Genomic DNA, 19,625 nt, shown 5'->3' with positions numbered 1-19,625 from the left:
TCTTCTCGGTGTGTATGCTTTTCTGAGCTGATCTAAATGCTCAGGAAACAATGTATGGCAGCTTCCCCTGGAGATGGTACCAGTTCAGAATGGAACTGTAGGAATTGCTCCCAGGTAAAGCAGCAACAACAGCAACAAAAACCCATTGCCTGTGGGAAATTGATATATTGTTTTGTGAAGTTGATAGCTTTGTTGATGATGCATGTAACAATACACGTGCACATTCACACATGAAATCACAGTCTAAAATGACCACATGGTTTCAGAAATGTGTAAGGTATTCAAAATATGAAAAACAGTGAATCAAGTATCAGGGTGGGGGTGGGAGAAGAGCACGTTGGACACTTTGTGTACAGATTTCAGCCTTATAAGTCCTTCCTGATTTTTCTTCTAAATGCTTTTGATTTGAAAAACATATGTTTGGTAAGATGCCAGTTCAAAATGAAACACTGCAGTATGCTTGCCTGTCAAGATAGGACAAACTTAGACCACCAAACCTTGACGGCGTTTCTTTAACCAAAAATGGGCTTCTGTGCCTCTTGTGTAATCGGAGAATGAGTATGGTTGTCTTTAGCAAATGCATAAATCATTCCCACACTATATTTCTCTGGAGGATAATTTGCTGTCAGCGTCAGCTTTAATTGTCTCTTTATCCATGAAGGCAGATGGGAGAGTTAAGCCAAATAAGGGTGTACTACTATTTGGCTTACTAACTACCAACAATCACATCAGATAGGTGGAGAACATTATGTGGCACTAAAATGTTAAAGTTTAGGTTTCATGTCTCTGTTTCAAGTGCTGGTAGGTACTCATTCTGGCTTTTAGAGAATCATCAGTCACTTGTGCAGGATTCATTTCCACATCTTGTAAAACCCATGCAAGACCGGTGGAAAGTGCATTATATAAACCTCCATAGCATGGTTCATCAACAGTATGCCTGCTTCAGCTGCTTGTTTTGGGATGTGTCCTGGAACATGCTTTCAAACAGCTGATGCACTATGCACCTCATCTTGGATTCTAATTAGGGATCCAGTACTTGGTTTTGCCAACGCGGACCACTAACTCAGGGCTCAAATAGCAGTGCAATCCTTTACATGCCTTCTTTAAAATAAGCCGCATTGATTTCAGTGAGACTAATTCCCCAACAAATTGTGTATAAGACTGCACCCTAACTGTGATGTGAGAAATCCATGATCAGGATTTCATGTGGGACTTTGTCAAACAGAAATGCTAAATTGGGAAAGCAAGACTAGCCTAAAGCTTTCAGCTCCTTAAGTTTGCCCAGAGCCCATTAGCAATGCAGGGAGGAAAAAGCACACAAGTACAATAGCAGCTTCTAGGAGGGAACGATTTCAATCAGGGAAATAGCACAAGAGGAAAAGGTTAAAAAACTCTGCCCCAGCACTGCTTCCCTGGTCAAAATAACAGCCTGATGTAGAATTATGAATGAATACAATTGATGATCAAAGAAACTACCTTAGTAGAAGTATATTTGTTCTGAATAAGGTATCCCCCCACTCTGAAGCAATTTCCAAATGTAATTCCTAGTGTATGTAACACTATAAATTTGTTTGGTAGTTTGGATTATATAATATTGATGAAATGACCTCTGGTCAAGGCCAGCTCTAACACAAGGAAGCTAAGGGAGTTTGTTAATTTATTGTTGTCAGTTTATCTAATATGTTTCCTGGTATACCATCAATCAGTGAATTTCTTCTAGGTAGTACACAAACCACAGTCAACACTTGGAACAGGTAGTGGGGCTATATTACGCATGACTGTGTATGACACAGGTGAAGGGCAGGTTCTGTGGCATCTGAAATAGACATATTCCTGCTTGAGTAAAATGAGTAAAACATCCCTCCCAGTTGTCCTGCCCTCGCTCATCAAGGGTATATGTCCATTTGTTTATCCTCCTTGCATTAGTAGACTTTGACATGAAAACAAGAAACCAATGAATTTCTTCTAGGCAGTATACAAAACACAGTTATGGTTGGAACAGGCAGTGGGAATATAATATGCGAGGCAGGGAATAGAACAAGCTGAAGAGCATGTTCTGTGGGATCTGAAATACACATATTCCCACTTGAGTAAAAAAATTTCCCAGATGACCTGCCTTTCCTCTTCCATCAAGGGCATATCCGTTTGTTTTTACTGTGAGTGCAGTATTAATGCACCACCTTAGACTCAAGTTTCTGAAGGGAAAAAGCAAAACAGGACCCCCCCCAACTTCTTACCAGAATGGTGGGAGCACATTGGGTGGTGATGGCTCCAGAGCGTATCTTCCTCCCTGAAATCTGGCAGCACCCACGGCTGCAGCTGCCTGAAGGATTTATAAATGGATTTATCTTTATCTTTGTCCATCTGTTCTATCTTAATCAGCTGGTTAGAGTAATTAATGGGCAAATTATTTATCTAATAATATTCTAGATGAAATACTGTGTATTCAAATGGATGACAGAACTGCAAGAAAGTTCAGTTAAATTGACTTGAGCAGGCTATTTTTAACCACAACTTATTTCTGTCACAAATGGATTGGAAACGTGAATCTGTTTAGTCTGAACTAAAGGGGAATAAATCAATATATTGGGTGGGTGTGTAGCCATTTCTATGTTCAGGTCACCTTCAGTAAGGACCCAGTTCTGTATAGTCTATTTTGTTACAGTTACAGACATACCCTCCCCCTCTTAAACTACAGCTGCCTCTCAATCCCACATTTTTCATTTCTCTCTGCATCTCAGTGTCCCCAGGCCATTCCCTTGTTCCCAAACCATATTTTTGCTTAGCATCCTATTGAGCATTTCCCTGGAAATATTCCCAACGTTTCATAAAAGCTTATGTTTTACCACACACAGCTTTTGTGCAGAGCTTTCCGTTCCCTTCTCCTTCCCTCAGTAGGTGAGTCACTGAATAAATCGCCCAATATCCTTAAGGAGGTTAGCTGTAGCTTGGGGTCCTTTCTCCACCCCCCCAGCACAAAATTTACTGGGCTATGTATTTAAAATTAAAGCCTCTTAATATCATCTCACTATCTGCAAGTGTTTGCTTTATGTGGTGTGCATGGTTTGTGAAAACATAAAGGTTATCATTTGTGGTGATGTTGGCTTATTCTTTGTGGTTGTTTTGGCTTGCTCTGGGTGAAGCACTCAGCTGAAAACCACAACTAGGTGGAGTTCCTTTGTGTCACATAGAAGCTGAACTTTTAAGCCTCTTACAGAGGACTTTGGCTTGCTTTCAGTGTCATGTTCACCCTTGGGGTGTTTATACAATCTGAATATGAACTTCGGCAAGGGCATTAGGCCAGAAGTGATCTATAAATACTCTTTGTATGACTGGGACATCATAGTCTGAAACAGCATTTTATTTATACACACCCCCCCGCACTTCTCAAATGGGCTTTTGTGGTTCTCAGAATGTTCCTATCCTTTATGAGCTGACATTGTGTTTATCATTTGTAAATTCACAGTTAAATACCCTAGCTGTATTATACAATCACACACACAAGATCAAGGTGCATTCTGCTCTACTGGCCTTGATGTATTATTCATTATTTTATGATTATAACTTTGAAATAGCATTATAACTTACTGGGCATTTCAGTATATCCTGCCACAATTGTTTTGCCAGTCATACACTGACTTTTCAGATAAATCGGTGGTAAAAGGTATGGTTTTAAGTATATTGAATGCCTTTCTTATTGTTCATCATCAGAGTGTTGCTTACTTCCACCATATCTTTCCTTTTCATGCATGGAATTGCTCCAGCTTCTTCTTTTTTAAAGTGGGGAAGTGACTTAATCAACTTGGCTTAGATTGGGAAGAGAGCAGGGCAGGAGGGTTTTGCCATCCTTTCTGGCTTGCATGGGATTTCATTCCATTGTCAGACTCTTTTGTTATGTAGAAAAGAAGCTGCGAGGGTGCCTTGTTACTGATGGTGGATCACTGTGGTTGATGACATGCTGTCAGGAGTAATGGTGCTGTGAGCGCCAACTGCATCAATCTAGCCTTGACTCATTACAACAGATATGCCCCCCAAGATGCAAACAGCTGCCCTGATTGAATAGATTGCTACTGTTGCTCCAGGCAACCCTGGATCAAATCACTCTTCTAATTCTGCTTGATGAAAGCTACAGAAAACCAAGCACTGCACAGCAACAGCAACAGCAGCACCACATTTTGGACCATCACTTAGGGAGAGTGGAAGCACTGTGTTACTGTGTTGCCTTTGAGAAATGTTTCAAAGAAACCTTTGGATTATGTACTGATAGCACACTTTGATCAATGTGAAGAATCTTTAGGTCAAGGATAGAGGAATGTTGCCCTCCAGATGCTATTGGACTACAACTCACATTATCCCTGAACACGCTGGCTAGGGCTGATAGGAGTTGGAGTTCAGTAACACCTGGAGGGTCACAGATTTTCTACCCCTGTGTTGGTTAATAAATACTTTGCACTTACAGGTGATAGAAGGTGCTCTGAAATTGGCACCCCAGTCTTAAATGTAAGGCAATGAAAATTCACCATATAGATATTTTTGTATCTTGGCATTCTAAAGAAAGTAAAATATATTGGTGCTAAGATAATAAGGGCTATCTTTTTAGTGTTTCTTATTCATCTGTCAAATTACTTTAAATATCTTTTGAACAACCATATCTCTTAACAGGATTTTTTTAAAATTGAAGGTGGCATATTGAAGTATTGCTGCACTGAATGAATAAATTATGTGGGTAGGTGGTAATTGTGCTTGTAATATAGTGAGCTATACTTCTTTGAGTTAAATGGCCCACCCATGTAGGTTCTGCTAAATACTTTTCAAACAAAAGTCCATCTTTATTCTGCCCAGTACTTATTAATTGGGTAAAGGGCTATTTTGAGATCTCTTTCTATTTTTATTTATTTATTTTTTTAGATAAAGCTCCTCTTTAATCCAGGATTTTGGTGTAAGATCATTTCTGTAATGAGAATTGAGCTTCTGGGTCAAACAGCCTTCACACTTGATTCAAACTTGACTGAAACCTATTTAACAGCGCCCATATTTAATGGATAAAAGAACCATTAGTAAACACTAGAAGACTGTAGCCAAATAATTGATAGGTTAGTACAAATTACCTTAAATTCCGCCTTCACCAAGTCACTACTGTACTACTTTTTGGGCTGCTGTTTCCCCCTTAGAGTTGATCAGGGGTCAGCAAACTTTTTCAGCAGGGGGCTGGTGCACTGTCCCTTTTTTGGGGGGGGAATGAATTCCTATGTCCCACAAATAACCCAGAGATGCATTTTAAATAAAAGGACACATTCTACTCATGTAAAAACATGCTGATTTCTGGACCGTCCATGGGCCAAATTTAGAAGGCAGTTGGGCCGGATCCAGCCCCCGGGCCTTAGTTTGCCTACCCATGGGGTTGATGGTCATATGCTGCAATATTGGGGAAAACCACAGTTGTGAGTGCCTGAACACGGTCATAGAGAAAAATGGCCTGGAATGAGAGTTCTTTGAAGCTAGAATCATAAAGCGAGTATCACTTCTGCTAATCATACATTATTATGTTAGTTAGAAACTGTAATATGTTAAGATAATCAGATGCTTGCTTCATTATACCCCTTTGCCTTTGAATTTAATTAAATGAAGGCATGCTATTCCAGTTACAGCAAAATTAGGATAAAAATCCTTTTGATAAACCTTTTGATTCATATTATTCAGGTCTCTGCTCTTATGTTAAACCAGAAAGATTTGTAATCAAGGTTGAACTTTATAGATATATTTGCAGTAGCTCCTATTTAACTGATAGTGAAGATAATGGCTTAGGTTCAAAGATCTTACTGTGTAGGTACCTCATCTTCACATGTGCTGCTGTTGATTTTTCTTCCCACCTGTGTCTTTTTTAAAAATCCAACTCCAGAGGGTCAAGCAGGTGCTCCAGAGCAGCTTTTCTAGAGGCATGGATAAAATCCTGTGAGCAGAAATGTGTGTTGTTGGTTTTTTTGCTAGCACAGTGGGATCCTTAGAGCCAAGTCAGTTTTCTTAAGCCAGCTACTAATAAGCAATTTCTTCTGAAACACAGGACCGAAAGCTGACGAAAGTGGAACGGCAGAGATTTAAAGAGGAAGCAGAGATGTTGAAAGGTCTTCAGCATCCGAACATTGTTAGGTTTTATGACTTTTGGGAATCATGTTTAAAAGGAAAGAGATGTATTGTGCTGGTTACAGAACTGATGACATCTGGAACCCTGAAAACGTAAGCATTGGACAAATCGAGCAGTGCATAGTTTACCAAATGAGGTATTTGGGCAAACCACTCGCTTCATTTGAAAATATTCCATTATCATGAATTGAAGGTATCTTTCCTTCTAATAGCTTATCTGTCTTTGATCTTAACTGAGCTGAAGGCAGAGTTTCACTGCCATTCTGTCCTAGTCTGTTTTGTTATGTAACCAGTAGCTGTTCTGCCCTTATTTCCTCTTCCCCTCTGTTTTACACATGAAAGATGAATGTAGAGATTCAGAGCGTCAACACAATTTATTATTAAGCCACAATAAACCAATCCTCTGCTGATGAGAGAGGAGGAAAAGAAGCATTTGGCTCATTGAAACCAAACTGTTAATTTTGTTTTGTTAATCTGAATCATGCTAATTAATGGTTTATGGTGCTGATGATCATGTTCAGCTTGATGATGGCATCAGAAGAATAAATGTTCCGCTGCTCATGAGAATACGCTGTATATTCCTCCCCCACCCCCTGGTATATGAACATATGAACACATCACTCAACATTTCAAGGCCACAGCACAACTTCTTAATTACTTAGATTTGAGTTGATAGATGTCAGTAAATTTATAGCAGGGACTTCTGCCACAAATCTGTAGTTTTGCAAGCACTTTCCAGCAAAGCTACTCCCCCTCCCCTGAGCCAGCAGAATGCAGGTATTCATACATCAGTTTCAAATTATGCATAATCCCTCATATCATTTCAATGCATGGTCTTTAATGTTTTAGGCTCTGAGTGGACTGAGTTAATATTGATCATCCATGGTAAGACCTCCATCTACTTTCTAAAATAGACACAGATATTACCTTTTACCAAATCTAAAATACATATTAATGTAACATCACTGTTGTGCGGTCTTAAATTCTCAATGTAGCATTGATTTTTCTTCTGTCTGATATGTTTTTATTCCAGTTATTTGAAGAGATTTAAAGTGATGAAACCCAAAGTCCTTCGTAGCTGGTGCCGGCAAATCCTGAAGGGTCTCCATTTTCTGCACACTAGAACTCCACCAATCATTCACAGAGACTTAAAATGTGACAATATTTTTATAACTGGACCAACTGGATCTGTGAAGATAGGAGATTTAGGTCTGGCAACTCTCAAAAGGGCTTCATTTGCCAAAAGTGTAATAGGTAAGACATTTTTCCTTAGCAATTGTCTCCTCCAGTCTTATAAGCAAGGTATTTCCATCTACAAATCTGTAAATTATTATAACATGGATAACAGACCCCCCAAAAAACAAACAAACCACTTTTTATAATTTTTGTGGAAACTACGTTGAAGTGCCTTACAACTGCTATAAAATTATCTTCCTATGGCAGCTTCTGGAATGGTACGTTATCCTAACTCATAATTTTTCAACCTGTTGGATTTCCTAAAAAAACAAATAATTTTCTTTGTTATAGAAGAAGCTCAGACTTTGTGTGGGCTTCACTTAGCCATCATCTTGTTAAAATTATGGTTTTGTTTTTTTTACCATAATTGCTTTATGCTGCAAACCTAGACATGCCTACTCAGCTGTCAGCTGCACAGAGTGAGACTTACTAACAGCCAAGTGAGTAAAGGATTTTAGTCTTAATGTAATCATAACCAAATCAAAGTGCATCTTCTGTTCAATTTAGCTGCAATGATGGGACAATCATGCCTTTTCTCAGCCTAGCATTCGTGGTAAGATTTTGGTTCTTTGAGCTCTTCAAAGAGCTAATTAATGTCCCCATAATAGTTTGATTCAGTATATGGTATCATCACATTACTTCGTCTTTTTTACTGGAGCCAGCATACCAGTAATAATTATACTCGGGGGGGGGGGGGGGGCTCTGATTCAACTGACTCAGGAACTCAGTGCCAAGGGAAGCTTGGCTAGCTTCATCTCTAATGACTGTATATTGGCAGGATTAAAAATAATTTTTTATTTTTCAAAAAAGGGACTTCAGCGCTCAAGATAATCTGTAATTTATTGTAATCTATTTTAGCTGGCTATTTTATTTTAACTGTTATAGTGATGTTTTATCTGCTTTGTTTGCTTGTTTATTTATTTCATTTATGAATCCCTTTCCATGAGGTATCCCAAAGCAACTTACTATATACAGTGGTACCTCTTGTTATGAACTTAATTCATTCCAGAGGTCCGTTCTTAACCTGAAACTGTTCTTAGAGGCGTGTTTTCGCTAATGGGGCCTCTTGCTGCCTCTGTGCCGCCGGCACACGATTTCCGTTCTCATCCTGGGGCAAAGTTCTAAACTCGAGGTACCTCTTCCAGGTTAGCAGAGTTTGTAACCTGAAGCATTTTGTAACCAGAGGCATTTGTAACTCGAGGTACCACTGTAATGACATAGATAAAACAGTTGGTATATTAGAAAAGGATAGAAGAATTTCATATATACTGTATTTTTCACTCTGTAGGACGCACCTTGTTTTAGATGGGGAGAACAAGAAAAAGAAAATCCCCCTCTCTGCGCAGCGCCCCTTCAGCGAAGTGGCAGGAGAAACAGAGCCCCTTCCATTTCTCCTCCCGCTTAGCTGAAGGGGTGCTGCGCCTTAGCTGAAGGGGCACCTACCCTTCAGTGAAAGGAACCCGAAGCCTCCGGAGTGCAGCAGGAGTTCCTGCTGTGCTCTGGAGGCTTCAGGCGGCTATCCCTGAAGCCAGGAGAGTCTTGCTCTCCTGGCTTCAGGCGGCTATCTTTGAAGCCTGGAGAGCGAGAGGGGTCGGTGCGCACCGACCCCTCTCACTCTCCAGGCTTCTGTGAAGGCAACCCGAAGCCTCCGGAGCACAGCGGGAGCTCCTGCCGAGCTCTGGAGGCTTCAGGCAGCTATCTGGTGAGCAGGGATCTGTTGGCTATGCAGCAGGGTGAGGGAATCTTTTAGATTTCCTGGTCCCAAGCTGTATAAGGTTGGGTATACCAAACCAGCACCTTGATCCTAGCTGTGGCATACTGGCAGCTAAGTTTTTATGGTTTTTTTACTTTGCATTTCATTTTGTGAGGTTGCTGGAACGGGTCAGGATGACTCCATTAGATTAAACAATGCCCAGATTTGTGATGAGCCTGGTTTTTTTAAGCAATGTAGTTTGTGCCCATTGGGCCTGGTGCAGTGGAGGGCATGGTCAATAATGGTAGGCAGAGCCAAGGTTAGCAACAGGTGAAACTCATGGTATTTGCTCCTGTTTCCAAAACCCATTTAATAGAAGGCAAACTGGTGAGATTTGAAAACGAGCAACTTGCCCAAGAAACTGAGTACAGTCCACAACAACATATATAGCAAAGTCATAAACTTCACTGATCAGCATCTGGGATAGAGGTGATCCTGAAAGAGGAAGACACATACATGCAGTTGTCAGTCAGGGCTGTTCTACATCAGGATAGGCAGCAGGGTAGCAGGCATAGTGTCCCTTATGGCTCCAGCTTCATGCTAAGAATGCCTTCACCAGGTGCATAGCAGCCAGCCATAGGGCATGCAACATGGAGATCTGTGGGATTGTTCTGCTCCACGACTACTCCTCTGAGGAATCCCCAGGTTCCAGGTCTGGGCAGGGCTGAAATCTGATAGGACATTGCAGTGGAGCTCTGTTTGTGTGTGGTAGCAGATTGTTCTCCTGAGGGCACTATTTATCCTTGGAATGGTCATCTCCCCAGAACATGCAAGCAGGGTCTGTAGGGATTCACATAGAGTTTCCCCTCCCCTTGTCTCTTTCTCTGCCTGGACAGCCTCTCTTCAAAGCCACCCCTTCTCTATCTCTGTGGGCTGGGTTGGGTTGATGTCAGAGCACAGAAGGAAATCTGCAGTTTTACAGTACTTCCTGACTCTGTGATTCTAAGTGCCAGTGCCGGTTGTGAGCATCTTGGCAACAAGAACAACGAGGCAGCTGATGAGGCTGGCTCTTGTCGCAGCTTTCTCCCCTTGTCATAGGGCAAGTAAGGTATTGAGAGCACTCTGCCGGCATGAGGCAAATTGGCAGAGAAGTGCTCCGGCCTCACCACCGAAACTCTGAACAAGCAGTCCAGTATGTAAAGAGAAGGTGCTGAGGAGCTTTAATCTGGGGAGCCCAGTTTTGGCAGCAAGCAATGAACGGTGCCAGGACCTGGAGAGGTTTACTAAGGATATGCTGCTATACACACTTATCTGGAAGTTAGTCCCATTGAGATCAATATTTGAGTAGACAAACACAGTGTCCCACTGTTGATTTATGGAATAATGCTGCGTGTTTTATTCTCCGTAGCATTCCTTGGGTAAAGTCTTCTTTATTTAAACCAATTTCACATTACTGAATTCATAACATTTCTCTCCTCTTTCCTAGGGATGTACAGAAAAAGAATTGATGCATAAACATATTTGAAAACACATTTTATGGGCATGCACACATGTTCTTCTGTTGTTCTGCACAGCCGCTTTCGTTTACTGCATCATTAACCAAACGTTCTACTCACCCAGATCTTTTTATGTTCTAGTTATACTATACATCATGTTTTACAATATGCCTAATTGCTTTGTGTTACAATGTTCTGGACATTTCCTTATGGGTATCCCACTATTGTTGGTGAGCTGCATGCCTCCAGGGAAGAAGAGATTGTTCTGTTTGTTACCTGTTTGACAAGACTGTTCTGATATAACATATCTTAATTACCAAGCCCCTGTTAACCCTCTGAGTGGATTTTGTTCTATACTGATGTGATTTCTGTTCTATTATTATTATTACCTAAATGAAAATTATGCAAGGCTTGTAAATCACCTATTTATAAAAGTTGTCATCTCCAAGTTTTGAAACGGTAATTAAGCTATTTATTCAGGCTTTCACATGGGCTCAGAATTCTGTCAGTAGAATATAGCTTCTGTAGTAATCCTTTGTTTCACATTAGATGGATGTAGGAAGTGCACCTTCGTAGTGTCAGAACACAGTGGCATAACTATTATATAAAGTATAGTGTTAAATAATGTATCATGGTTGCTATCACACAGCCAATGTGATGCATCAGCTAGTGCATTCATTGATAAATTGGTTGGATCTATTGGCTGCCCTTTATCAGCAGTGATACCAGACTGGCATACAATAACTACACAACGAATACCAAAGCCATATACACAACACTATCACGATAAAACTGAACATTAAAGTCATTCAAACACATTGACTTCCCAAACAGCAAACTCTCAATAGCTCTGGGTTTGATGAATTCACTTATTTCTAAATGCACAAAGAGAAAAGTGTTCTAAGTCAAAGTCAAATGCTTTTTCTTTATGTTCAGGTACTCCAGAATTTATGGCTCCAGAGATGTATGAAGAACACTATGATGAATCCGTGGATGTATATGCTTTTGGAATGTGTATGTTGGAAATGGCTACCTCAGAATATCCATATTCAGAATGCCAGAATGCTGCTCAAATTTACAGGAAAGTAACCTGTGTAAGTGGCTTCATAAATGGGCATTTCCTCTCTTAACTTGTGGTGTATTTTTTATTGTTAAGTCACATTTTTGTATAATTAAGAAGACAATATGGCTCAAATAAAAGTGATCATAATGTCCTGTTGCTGCTGAAATTTTCAGTGTCTTCTTCATGTTTCCATATTTATTGACATGTAAAGTAAAATATATAATTTCCCCTTAGTGGAACAGCATCTTGTTCAGAAAAGGCCCTTGGGAAACAGATTAAGTAGTCCTTAATTCTCCATAACTTCCCTGATCAAATTTACAGCCCTTGGCAGCTGCTTTTCTTTCTTTCTTTCTTTCTTTCTTTCTTTCTTTCTTTCTTTCTTTCTTTCCTTCCTTCCTTCCTTCCTTCCTTCCTTCCTTCCTTCCTTCCTTCCTTCCTTCCTTCCTTCTTTCTTTGGTATTTAGTCTGAGCTTCTGTCTGTAACATGATGCTAATAATAGTTGCCTACCTTACAGAGCTGTTGTGATGATTATTGAGTCAAAGTAATGTGAAATGCTAATTATTTTAGGTCTTAGGAAAACAGAACAATGTACATTCCAGTCATAATTATTAGTGCTTCTCTTTCATGTGACAAAATCTTTGCCTAGTTGGGTACATTTTGTCAACATAATTTAGTTACTATTATGCCAGATTCTTGTTAATGCCCTTTGTGAATAGCCTAGAATGGATCTCTTTCATAAAGTGATTAAATCTCCGTGATACAAAGTATGCTTTCAAAGCTTGAAATAACTGTCCTAAGTCTGTCCACAGTGGAAAATGCAATGCTCCAAACTCTGAATGTAGAATTAAATGTTCTTTGGATGAAGAAATGTAGATGTTTGATAAAGATAGCCTGCCTAGAAAAAAGACATGTGACATGATATGTATCGCTCTTTGTGTGAATACATGCCTTGCTTGCATATAGGATGCACAAGGCAACAGCTTATTCTTCCCACTAATCATGTTGTAGAGGCACAGTTGCCATTTTCACAAGGAACCACTGTTTTATAGGCATGTATTAGGTCCCTAAAATGCACACTTAAAATGTCTAGACAACATTTATCTGAACCCAAATGCTATCAACAAAGATAGAGAATGGTTATGAAATTTAACGGGCAAGTCAATATATGTATGTGAATTAGGCTCATGGCCAGTTAAAAATCTTAGCTGCTTAATTTCCTGCCTTTTAACTGATGGATTGATTAAATTTAAATAAATTAGGAAGTCACATAAAGCTCAAGATAGGTGCTTTATAGTGGAGAAATTATTAAATTTACTCATTAAACTTACACTTGCTCATTGTTAGCAGGAAACTAAGGGTTGGCATCAATGTTAGCCATACTTGGAGTAGCCTACTGAAATTAATTGGCATGCCTAACTTAATTTATTAATTTTAATGGGTCTACTGACTAGCAATGGATACAACCCCATTTTTATTCTTCAAAATCTCTTTAAGTAAAACATAGGGATCAAAACCACTTCCAAAAAGCGTGACCTTAACTTTCATCCTTGCTGATTAGAATTGCTTCCCCTCACCTCCACTAAAGGTCTAGTTGACCATACTACCAGTTAAATTGATTGGTGAGTTCATCCCTGTTTGAAATTCCAATACCCCAAAAGATAACGAGCTGCTGAAATTCATTAAGCACCGGATGAAGCACTTAAAACATTTTAAAATAATATAAAATTGGCACTTCCTAGACAGGAATCAGAACTGGCTTAATGAACCAGCTTGTATATCCATCTGATATATATAGGTTTGGGTGGGCATTGTGTCAAGGGTTTAGCTTTTGATTTGTTTTGTTTTGCTCAGGATGCTTACTGGGCAGCTTTTATTTTCAAGTTCTCTTGTCCTGACAGAATCCTCTTCCCTCCAGTCGCAAGTCATCTTGTGATATTTGATGACTAAACTGATCAACAGACAAATGGTTTAAAATGCTAAGACGGTAGAAACAAGTTGCTGTTTCCTAAAACCAACAATGCCCACTCTTCAGGAGTTTTTCTGTAGGCCATAAAACATCTCTGTGGCCTGCCATACTGCTATTTTTGAAACAATTGAATGCTCTCCAGAGTTGTGTTTTATGGCAGGTTGAGCAGAACGTTCCATTAGTCTGCCGGTTTTGTCTAGAATTTTAACCCCACTCGCCAATACTCTCCCTTCATGTCACCATATTGAAATTGAGTCTTATATGATACATGAAACATTTAGTCTTCTGTTCTAGGATTAAGGAGGATTCCATATCCCTTATATATTTTTGATCCAGTTCTTTAAAAGATGAATAAGGCTTCAGTGGGGTGGGGGATGAATAAAGCATTAGCAGGGGGGAAGTGTTCAAAAGTATAATGAAGAACTGCTTTTCTTTTGATAGCATAAGGAAAGTTTAACATAAGATGGTCGTCGCACAAAGTGCTGACTGTTTCAGCTGAGGAGCCTCTTTCTCGTGTGCAACAGCCACGCTGTTGGTTTCTGTGCCTCAGCCAAGCATTTCTGTTGAAACAGTTTGTAGTGGAGCAGTTCTCACACAGAGGTGGCAACAAACCCGTATGAGGATTTGCTAAAATGAATATCTCGCTGTGTGGAGCAGCCCCCTCTGTTTATGTCAAGTGGCCTCTCCATAATGACTATTTCATTAGGATAGGCACTTAATCTATCCCTACTAGCTGTTTTGTGTTCAAAATAAATATGGGTGTTTATTAGGATCAACACACATCTGGAACCCTACAGGGAGGACAAGGAAAGTATGTGGACAATTTTTGTGGGGTGGGGATGATAACTGTTAAGAAAATGGTTTAATAAGTTCTATTTTCACACCCACCCATTCCCCTTTCCACCTACCCTGTAATCAGAACCATAGAGCCCAAAGCTAATTTTCATGAAAAGAAAAGAAAAGGCAACCGTGCCTTTGTTACATGCATAAATAATTGGTTCTTGTTAATCTCCTCAGCTTGATGTGGTAAGAAATGCACTAGAACTTTCTGTTTGGCTACCTCAATAGAAATTAATCTCAAATAATACTGTGTAATCTACAATTGATTCACAACAATCTTAGAAATCACAACATAGTAATGTTTTGGGACTATAGATTCACCATGTTCAACCTGGGTTGTGTGAGTGGAGGTTGTGTATGATCCTACAAATGTTATTCTGATCCTTGAAATCTGGTTATGTTGTACATCTGTGTTGAACCTCATAACTAGAGGACTGGTAACATTCTAAAATGGAAAATAGAACCGTTGTCCTTCTCAGTATCTTCATTAATTTCCTCTGATGTATTTTCTTAATATTAGCTTGGATCGCAGGCTGCCCTTCTGCTTGTGGAAGATACCTTCTGTGAGCGAAAGGACACTTTGGATGCAAATCCTCTGCTATGGATCCAAGCTGTTCTGTATGCACATATGTTGATTTCAGAAGATGCCATAGAAAAGAATTCTACCATTTAAGTTTCAAATTAGTTTGATCTTTGCTTTACCATGATTACAGAAGATACTATACTATTGTTTTGCATTAGACCAAATAGCTACCCAAAGTAAGTTTGCTAGTAATTCAATACTGTTGAACCGAAATCTATTCTGAGTAGACCTAAGGCTGATTTGTTTTTCCTTGCAGGGTGTCAAACCAGCAAGTTTTGATAAAGTTACCGACCCTGAAATTAAGGAGATAATTGGAGAATGCATTTGCAAAAATAAAGAAGAGAGGTGTGTTTCAAATAGTAAATTTTTTCATCACTGAGTAGATATTAAACTGACTTTTGTGTTTGTGGTAGAGAGAGGATAACAGGAGAACATCCAGTTCCAGCTGATGCAACTCTAAGGCTTAGGGTTTTCCTACAAGTTTTCTTGGATAAAACATGTGATCTGGATTCTTTTCTGTTTGGTTCTGGCCCAGTTCTGTTCCCTTGGTAGCTAGACAGGGCAAGTGTTTTCCTGGTGGTTTTGCTAGACCAATCCTACTTGTTTGCCTATACAAGATTAATTTGAGGGGCACCAGATTGCAGTAGTTTGGGTTCTTCCTGGGGAATAGTTTTGGGGGATACATTGGCATACAGTATTTCACAAGGTTTTATCCTACCCCCTATACTGTTCAACATCTACATGAAACCTCTGGTGAGATCACCTGGGGATTTGGAGTTTTGTGCCATCAGTATGCTGATGATGCACAGCTCCACCTTTCTTTCCCATCAGGCTCAAGAGGGAAGGTGGAGGTTCTAAACCATTGCTTGTGATCATGGAAGGACTGGATGTGGGCAAAGAAACAAGAGAGTAATCCAGGCAAAGCCATGCCTGTTGCAATTAGTGCCTCTTTGATATGGTGCCTCTATAAAATAGAGTGGAATAAATCCACTTAAAGAAATGAATAAAATAATTAATCAGATTGTGTTAAAAGTAGGCAAATTAATGGAGCACAATTCTGTTCTATCAGCCATGGTAGCAAAATGGAGTCTCCACGTTCAGATAAAGTATATCTTTGAATACTGAGGTACAAATTAGGAAAAGGCCAGAGGATTTCACATTATGCTTGTGAGCTTGTTGGATGGTCACTGCTGAAAAGAAGTTGCATTCCTTGTACTGATCTAGCATCACTGTTCTTACATTCTAAAAATGTTGTCCCAAATGTTTAATGTACATCTACAAACTTTGTTAGAGCCTGAAAACATTAGAGAGACTTTTGCTCCAGGCTTCTTTCCTAAAATATATCCATTATCTCCTTTGTTATTGGTTAGGCTCCTTCAGTTTTTGTTTTAATTACTGAAGGCCCCTCTGCTGGTTTTTGTGTGATACAGAGTTTTGTTTGGTTTTAAAATGTATTAAAATCTGTAGTGCCTTAATACGGTTTTTGTAATTTGTCCTTGTTCCAGATATGAAATTAAAGATTTACTAAGCCATGCCTTTTTTGCTGAAGATACTGGGGTAAGAGTGGAACTTGCAGAAGAAGATGATGGTAGGAAATCCTCTATTGCCTTAAGACTCTGGGTAGAAGATCCTAAGAAACTGAAAGGAAAACCCAAAGATAATGGAGCCATTGAGTTTACTTTTGATCTGGAGAAGGAAACTCCTGATGATGTTGCACAAGAAATGGTAAAATAAACTTCTCCTGACAAAAATATATATATAAGTAGTACATTAATCTCAAAGGACACCAGGAGCAAATCTGGTAAAGTAAATTCCATCCCAAAGATTCAGCTCAGAGAGATTTAGAAGGCTTGGGTAAGAAATTAGAGAATAAAAGATCCTGAATTAGAGTACTGAATAGAGTCTGCACCATTTCTAACTTTTTCTCCAGTAAGATGAGATGTGTCCAAATTAATTTCTTGGTAAAAACTACAGTAACAAAGAACAAGGGCTATTCAAGGTTTAATACTGATACCTTTAGGATAAACTTTGTCAAGTTTGCTGCTGAGTTGTTTTATATACTGAATAGATAGATACCTATTGTCATTGGGTGAATATATATTGCTCCCCCCACTTCCCTCTCCCTCCATCTATGATTCAACAACAGCACAAAATAGATGTGGCACTTCAATGGCTGGTTAAGAAGGGACATAAAACAAAGAAAAGTCTAATGGGAACACAAATGCTCCTTTCTTAATTTATAGATTAATCAGAGTGTCAGGAGAACAGATTTCTTTGTAATATCAGGAAGGCACTGTGGATCTGATTTCTTCTTTAGGTGTAAGGACTGAGTAGCCAGTGCATAAAAATGGCTACCCAAGTAGAAGGTGGGGAGTCAGATATGAAGAAACCGTGATTAAATAACCATTAGTTCTGCATTTCTTGGGTTGCAATCCTATACAGTGGTACCTCAGGTTACAAACACCTTGAGATACAAACAGTGGCGTAGCGTGGGTTGTCAGCACCCGGGGCAAGGCAAGTAATTTGCGCCCCCTAACCCGTGGATTTGCGCCCCCTAACCCTAACCCCCAGATGTTGCGCCCGGTGCGGCCGGCCCCCCCTGCACCCCCCACGCAACGCCACTGGATACAAACACTTCGGGTTTACGGAGTCTGCTAACCTGGAAGTAGTACCTCAGGTTAAGAATTTTACCTCAGGATGAGAATGGAAATCACGCTGCGGCAGCACAGCAGCAGCAGCGGGAAGCCCCATTAGCTAAAGTGGTACCTCAGGTTAAGAACAGTTTCAGGTTAAGAACGGACCTTCGGAACAAATTAAGTTCGTAACCAGAGGTACCACTGTATACACATTGTTCAGTACAATTATGTTTAGCTTCTGATGGTTACAGCAAAAGCACTGCTGCATCAGTTCTACAAGTCGGTTCTTTACATTTTTATTCTTCCCACATACATATGGAAGAGCATGATGTACTTTTGTGGACATTCAGATGATATGTAATATGAGGCGCTGATCAAAGTGTGCTTGAGCCTTTGGCAAAACACTGCTAGAATGCCTCTGGGGTCTTCTCAGAGCAAGACTGTTAGCCCTCAGTTTCCCAACAGAATAGTTCTAGTTACTTCGACTTCATTCAGATGCATCTGTGAATAATGATTATAGTTTGTTCACAAGGAAGTTTCCCCCCAAAAAACTTTTCTCACTGGTTCCAGTACAGTATAGTAATTTTCAGATTGTTTGCCATAGGGTCCGTCATACTGTGATTTACCAACATAGAATAAATTTGCTTGGTATATGAAGAGCTCTTGTGTGAAGCACAAAGTTGCTGTGTTAGCAAATACATTGGTGAAGTTGCCAGTGGAAGTTATGCAAGAATTCAGTTCTTCATGGGAAGTACTCCTGAAGGAACAAGGAAGCTCTGTAGCCTTGCTTAGCCAAAAGTGTTCTGTACTCTTCTGTCTCTTCAATCAGGATGTATTTAATGAAAAGCAGGTTGGCTCCAATAAGCTAGGCAGTATCAGTTGGGCCCAAATCTATTTGTTTGCTTGAGTAATAAATGAGATTTTTGCAGTAAACTCTGTTTCTTTTCCATGCAGCAAGCTAATGCTGATATGCCAGTTTTTTAATCAGCACGCATATATTTTAAAAGGCTTAATTATACTACACAAATCACTTACACCTGAGTCCTTTTGGTTTAAATGTTTTAATGTTTCATTTTTCATTTTAAAAATCATGGGGTGAATTTGTTTCAGTTCCATACCATGTCTTAGACCCTAACATAAATATGGAAATACATACATTTCTGATTGGGTGAAAGACAGGACTTCACCCAAGAGGTAAAAGTAAAAGTATCAGTGCCAAGTGAGCTTTTGAAATGATATCAGCTGAATATGCTTATATTGTAGTCAATGTGACATGAGGTGACTTTTTTTACATAGTACCTAAAGATTGGTACATGGCGTGGTGAGCCTACGTTTGCAGGAGCAGCTGCACAAATGATATATTCACAATAGGAAAGGCATTTATTTACTGAATTTATATCCCACATTTTTCTCCAATGAGCTCATGGTTCTCCCCCTCCTCAGTTAATCCCCACAGCAGCCCTCTGAGATAGGTTAGGCCGAGAGGCAGTGACTGGCCCCAAGGTCACCCAGTGAGCTTGATGTCCAAGTGAAGATTTGAACCCTGGTCTCCCAGGTCCTAGTCCAACACGCTAACCACTACGCCACACTGGCTCTTGTTATATGTTCTGTGTTTTCTCCATTATGATATGTATTCTGTTTCAAGTACAGAGATTAATACATGTAAATGAAATTGTAAAGTAGATTTCAGATGCAAGGCAGCATAAAATGAGTGATTGTCTTAAACATTGCAACTTGAATATCTGGCCTAGGTGCCTAGTTCCATTTTGAAAATATCATTGCTGCAAACCTGTCTTACTGAAAAACTTGAAACAGAGGTAATCTCTGTAAGGTTTTGTTCCTGAAAAGCTGTAGTCTTAAGCTGCAATGCAGTTTGGAAAAATTGTAGGTTATTCATGAAACAGACATCTGAGATTATGCCAAATATGATGGCAGTGTGCACTGGGTTTAATTATTCTTATAAATGCCCC

General features: G+C 39.6%; 1 protein-coding gene across 14 annotated transcripts in view; it reads left to right on the top strand.

Annotated features, from left to right (window-relative positions):
- The window catches only part of WNK2 (WNK lysine deficient protein kinase 2), a 107,481-nt gene that overhangs the window by 21,474 nt on the left and 66,382 nt on the right, over window positions 1–19,625 (top strand). For all 14 annotated transcript variants that reach the window (XR_014216000.1, XM_082209124.1, XM_082209134.1 and 11 more), the window contains exons 3-7: window positions 6,062–6,234; window positions 7,175–7,395; window positions 11,503–11,660; window positions 15,276–15,364; window positions 16,525–16,744. Coding sequence is in view for 13 of the 14 variants with exons in the window: in XM_082209124.1 (XP_082065250.1) it covers window positions 6,062–6,234; window positions 7,175–7,395; window positions 11,503–11,660; window positions 15,276–15,364; window positions 16,525–16,744 (861 nt within the window). In the remaining variant the exon portion in view is untranslated. The remainder of the gene's footprint in view (window positions 1–6,061; window positions 6,235–7,174; window positions 7,396–11,502; window positions 11,661–15,275; window positions 15,365–16,524; window positions 16,745–19,625) is intronic.

The sequence above is a fragment of the Podarcis vaucheri genome, assembly GCF_965113315.1.
Source record: "Podarcis vaucheri genome assembly, chromosome: 2".
Classification (NCBI taxonomy): Eukaryota; Metazoa; Chordata; class Lepidosauria; order Squamata; family Lacertidae; genus Podarcis; species Podarcis vaucheri.
The sequence above is the reverse complement of the archived record's forward strand: the minus strand, read 5'-3'. Positions and strand labels throughout refer to the sequence as shown.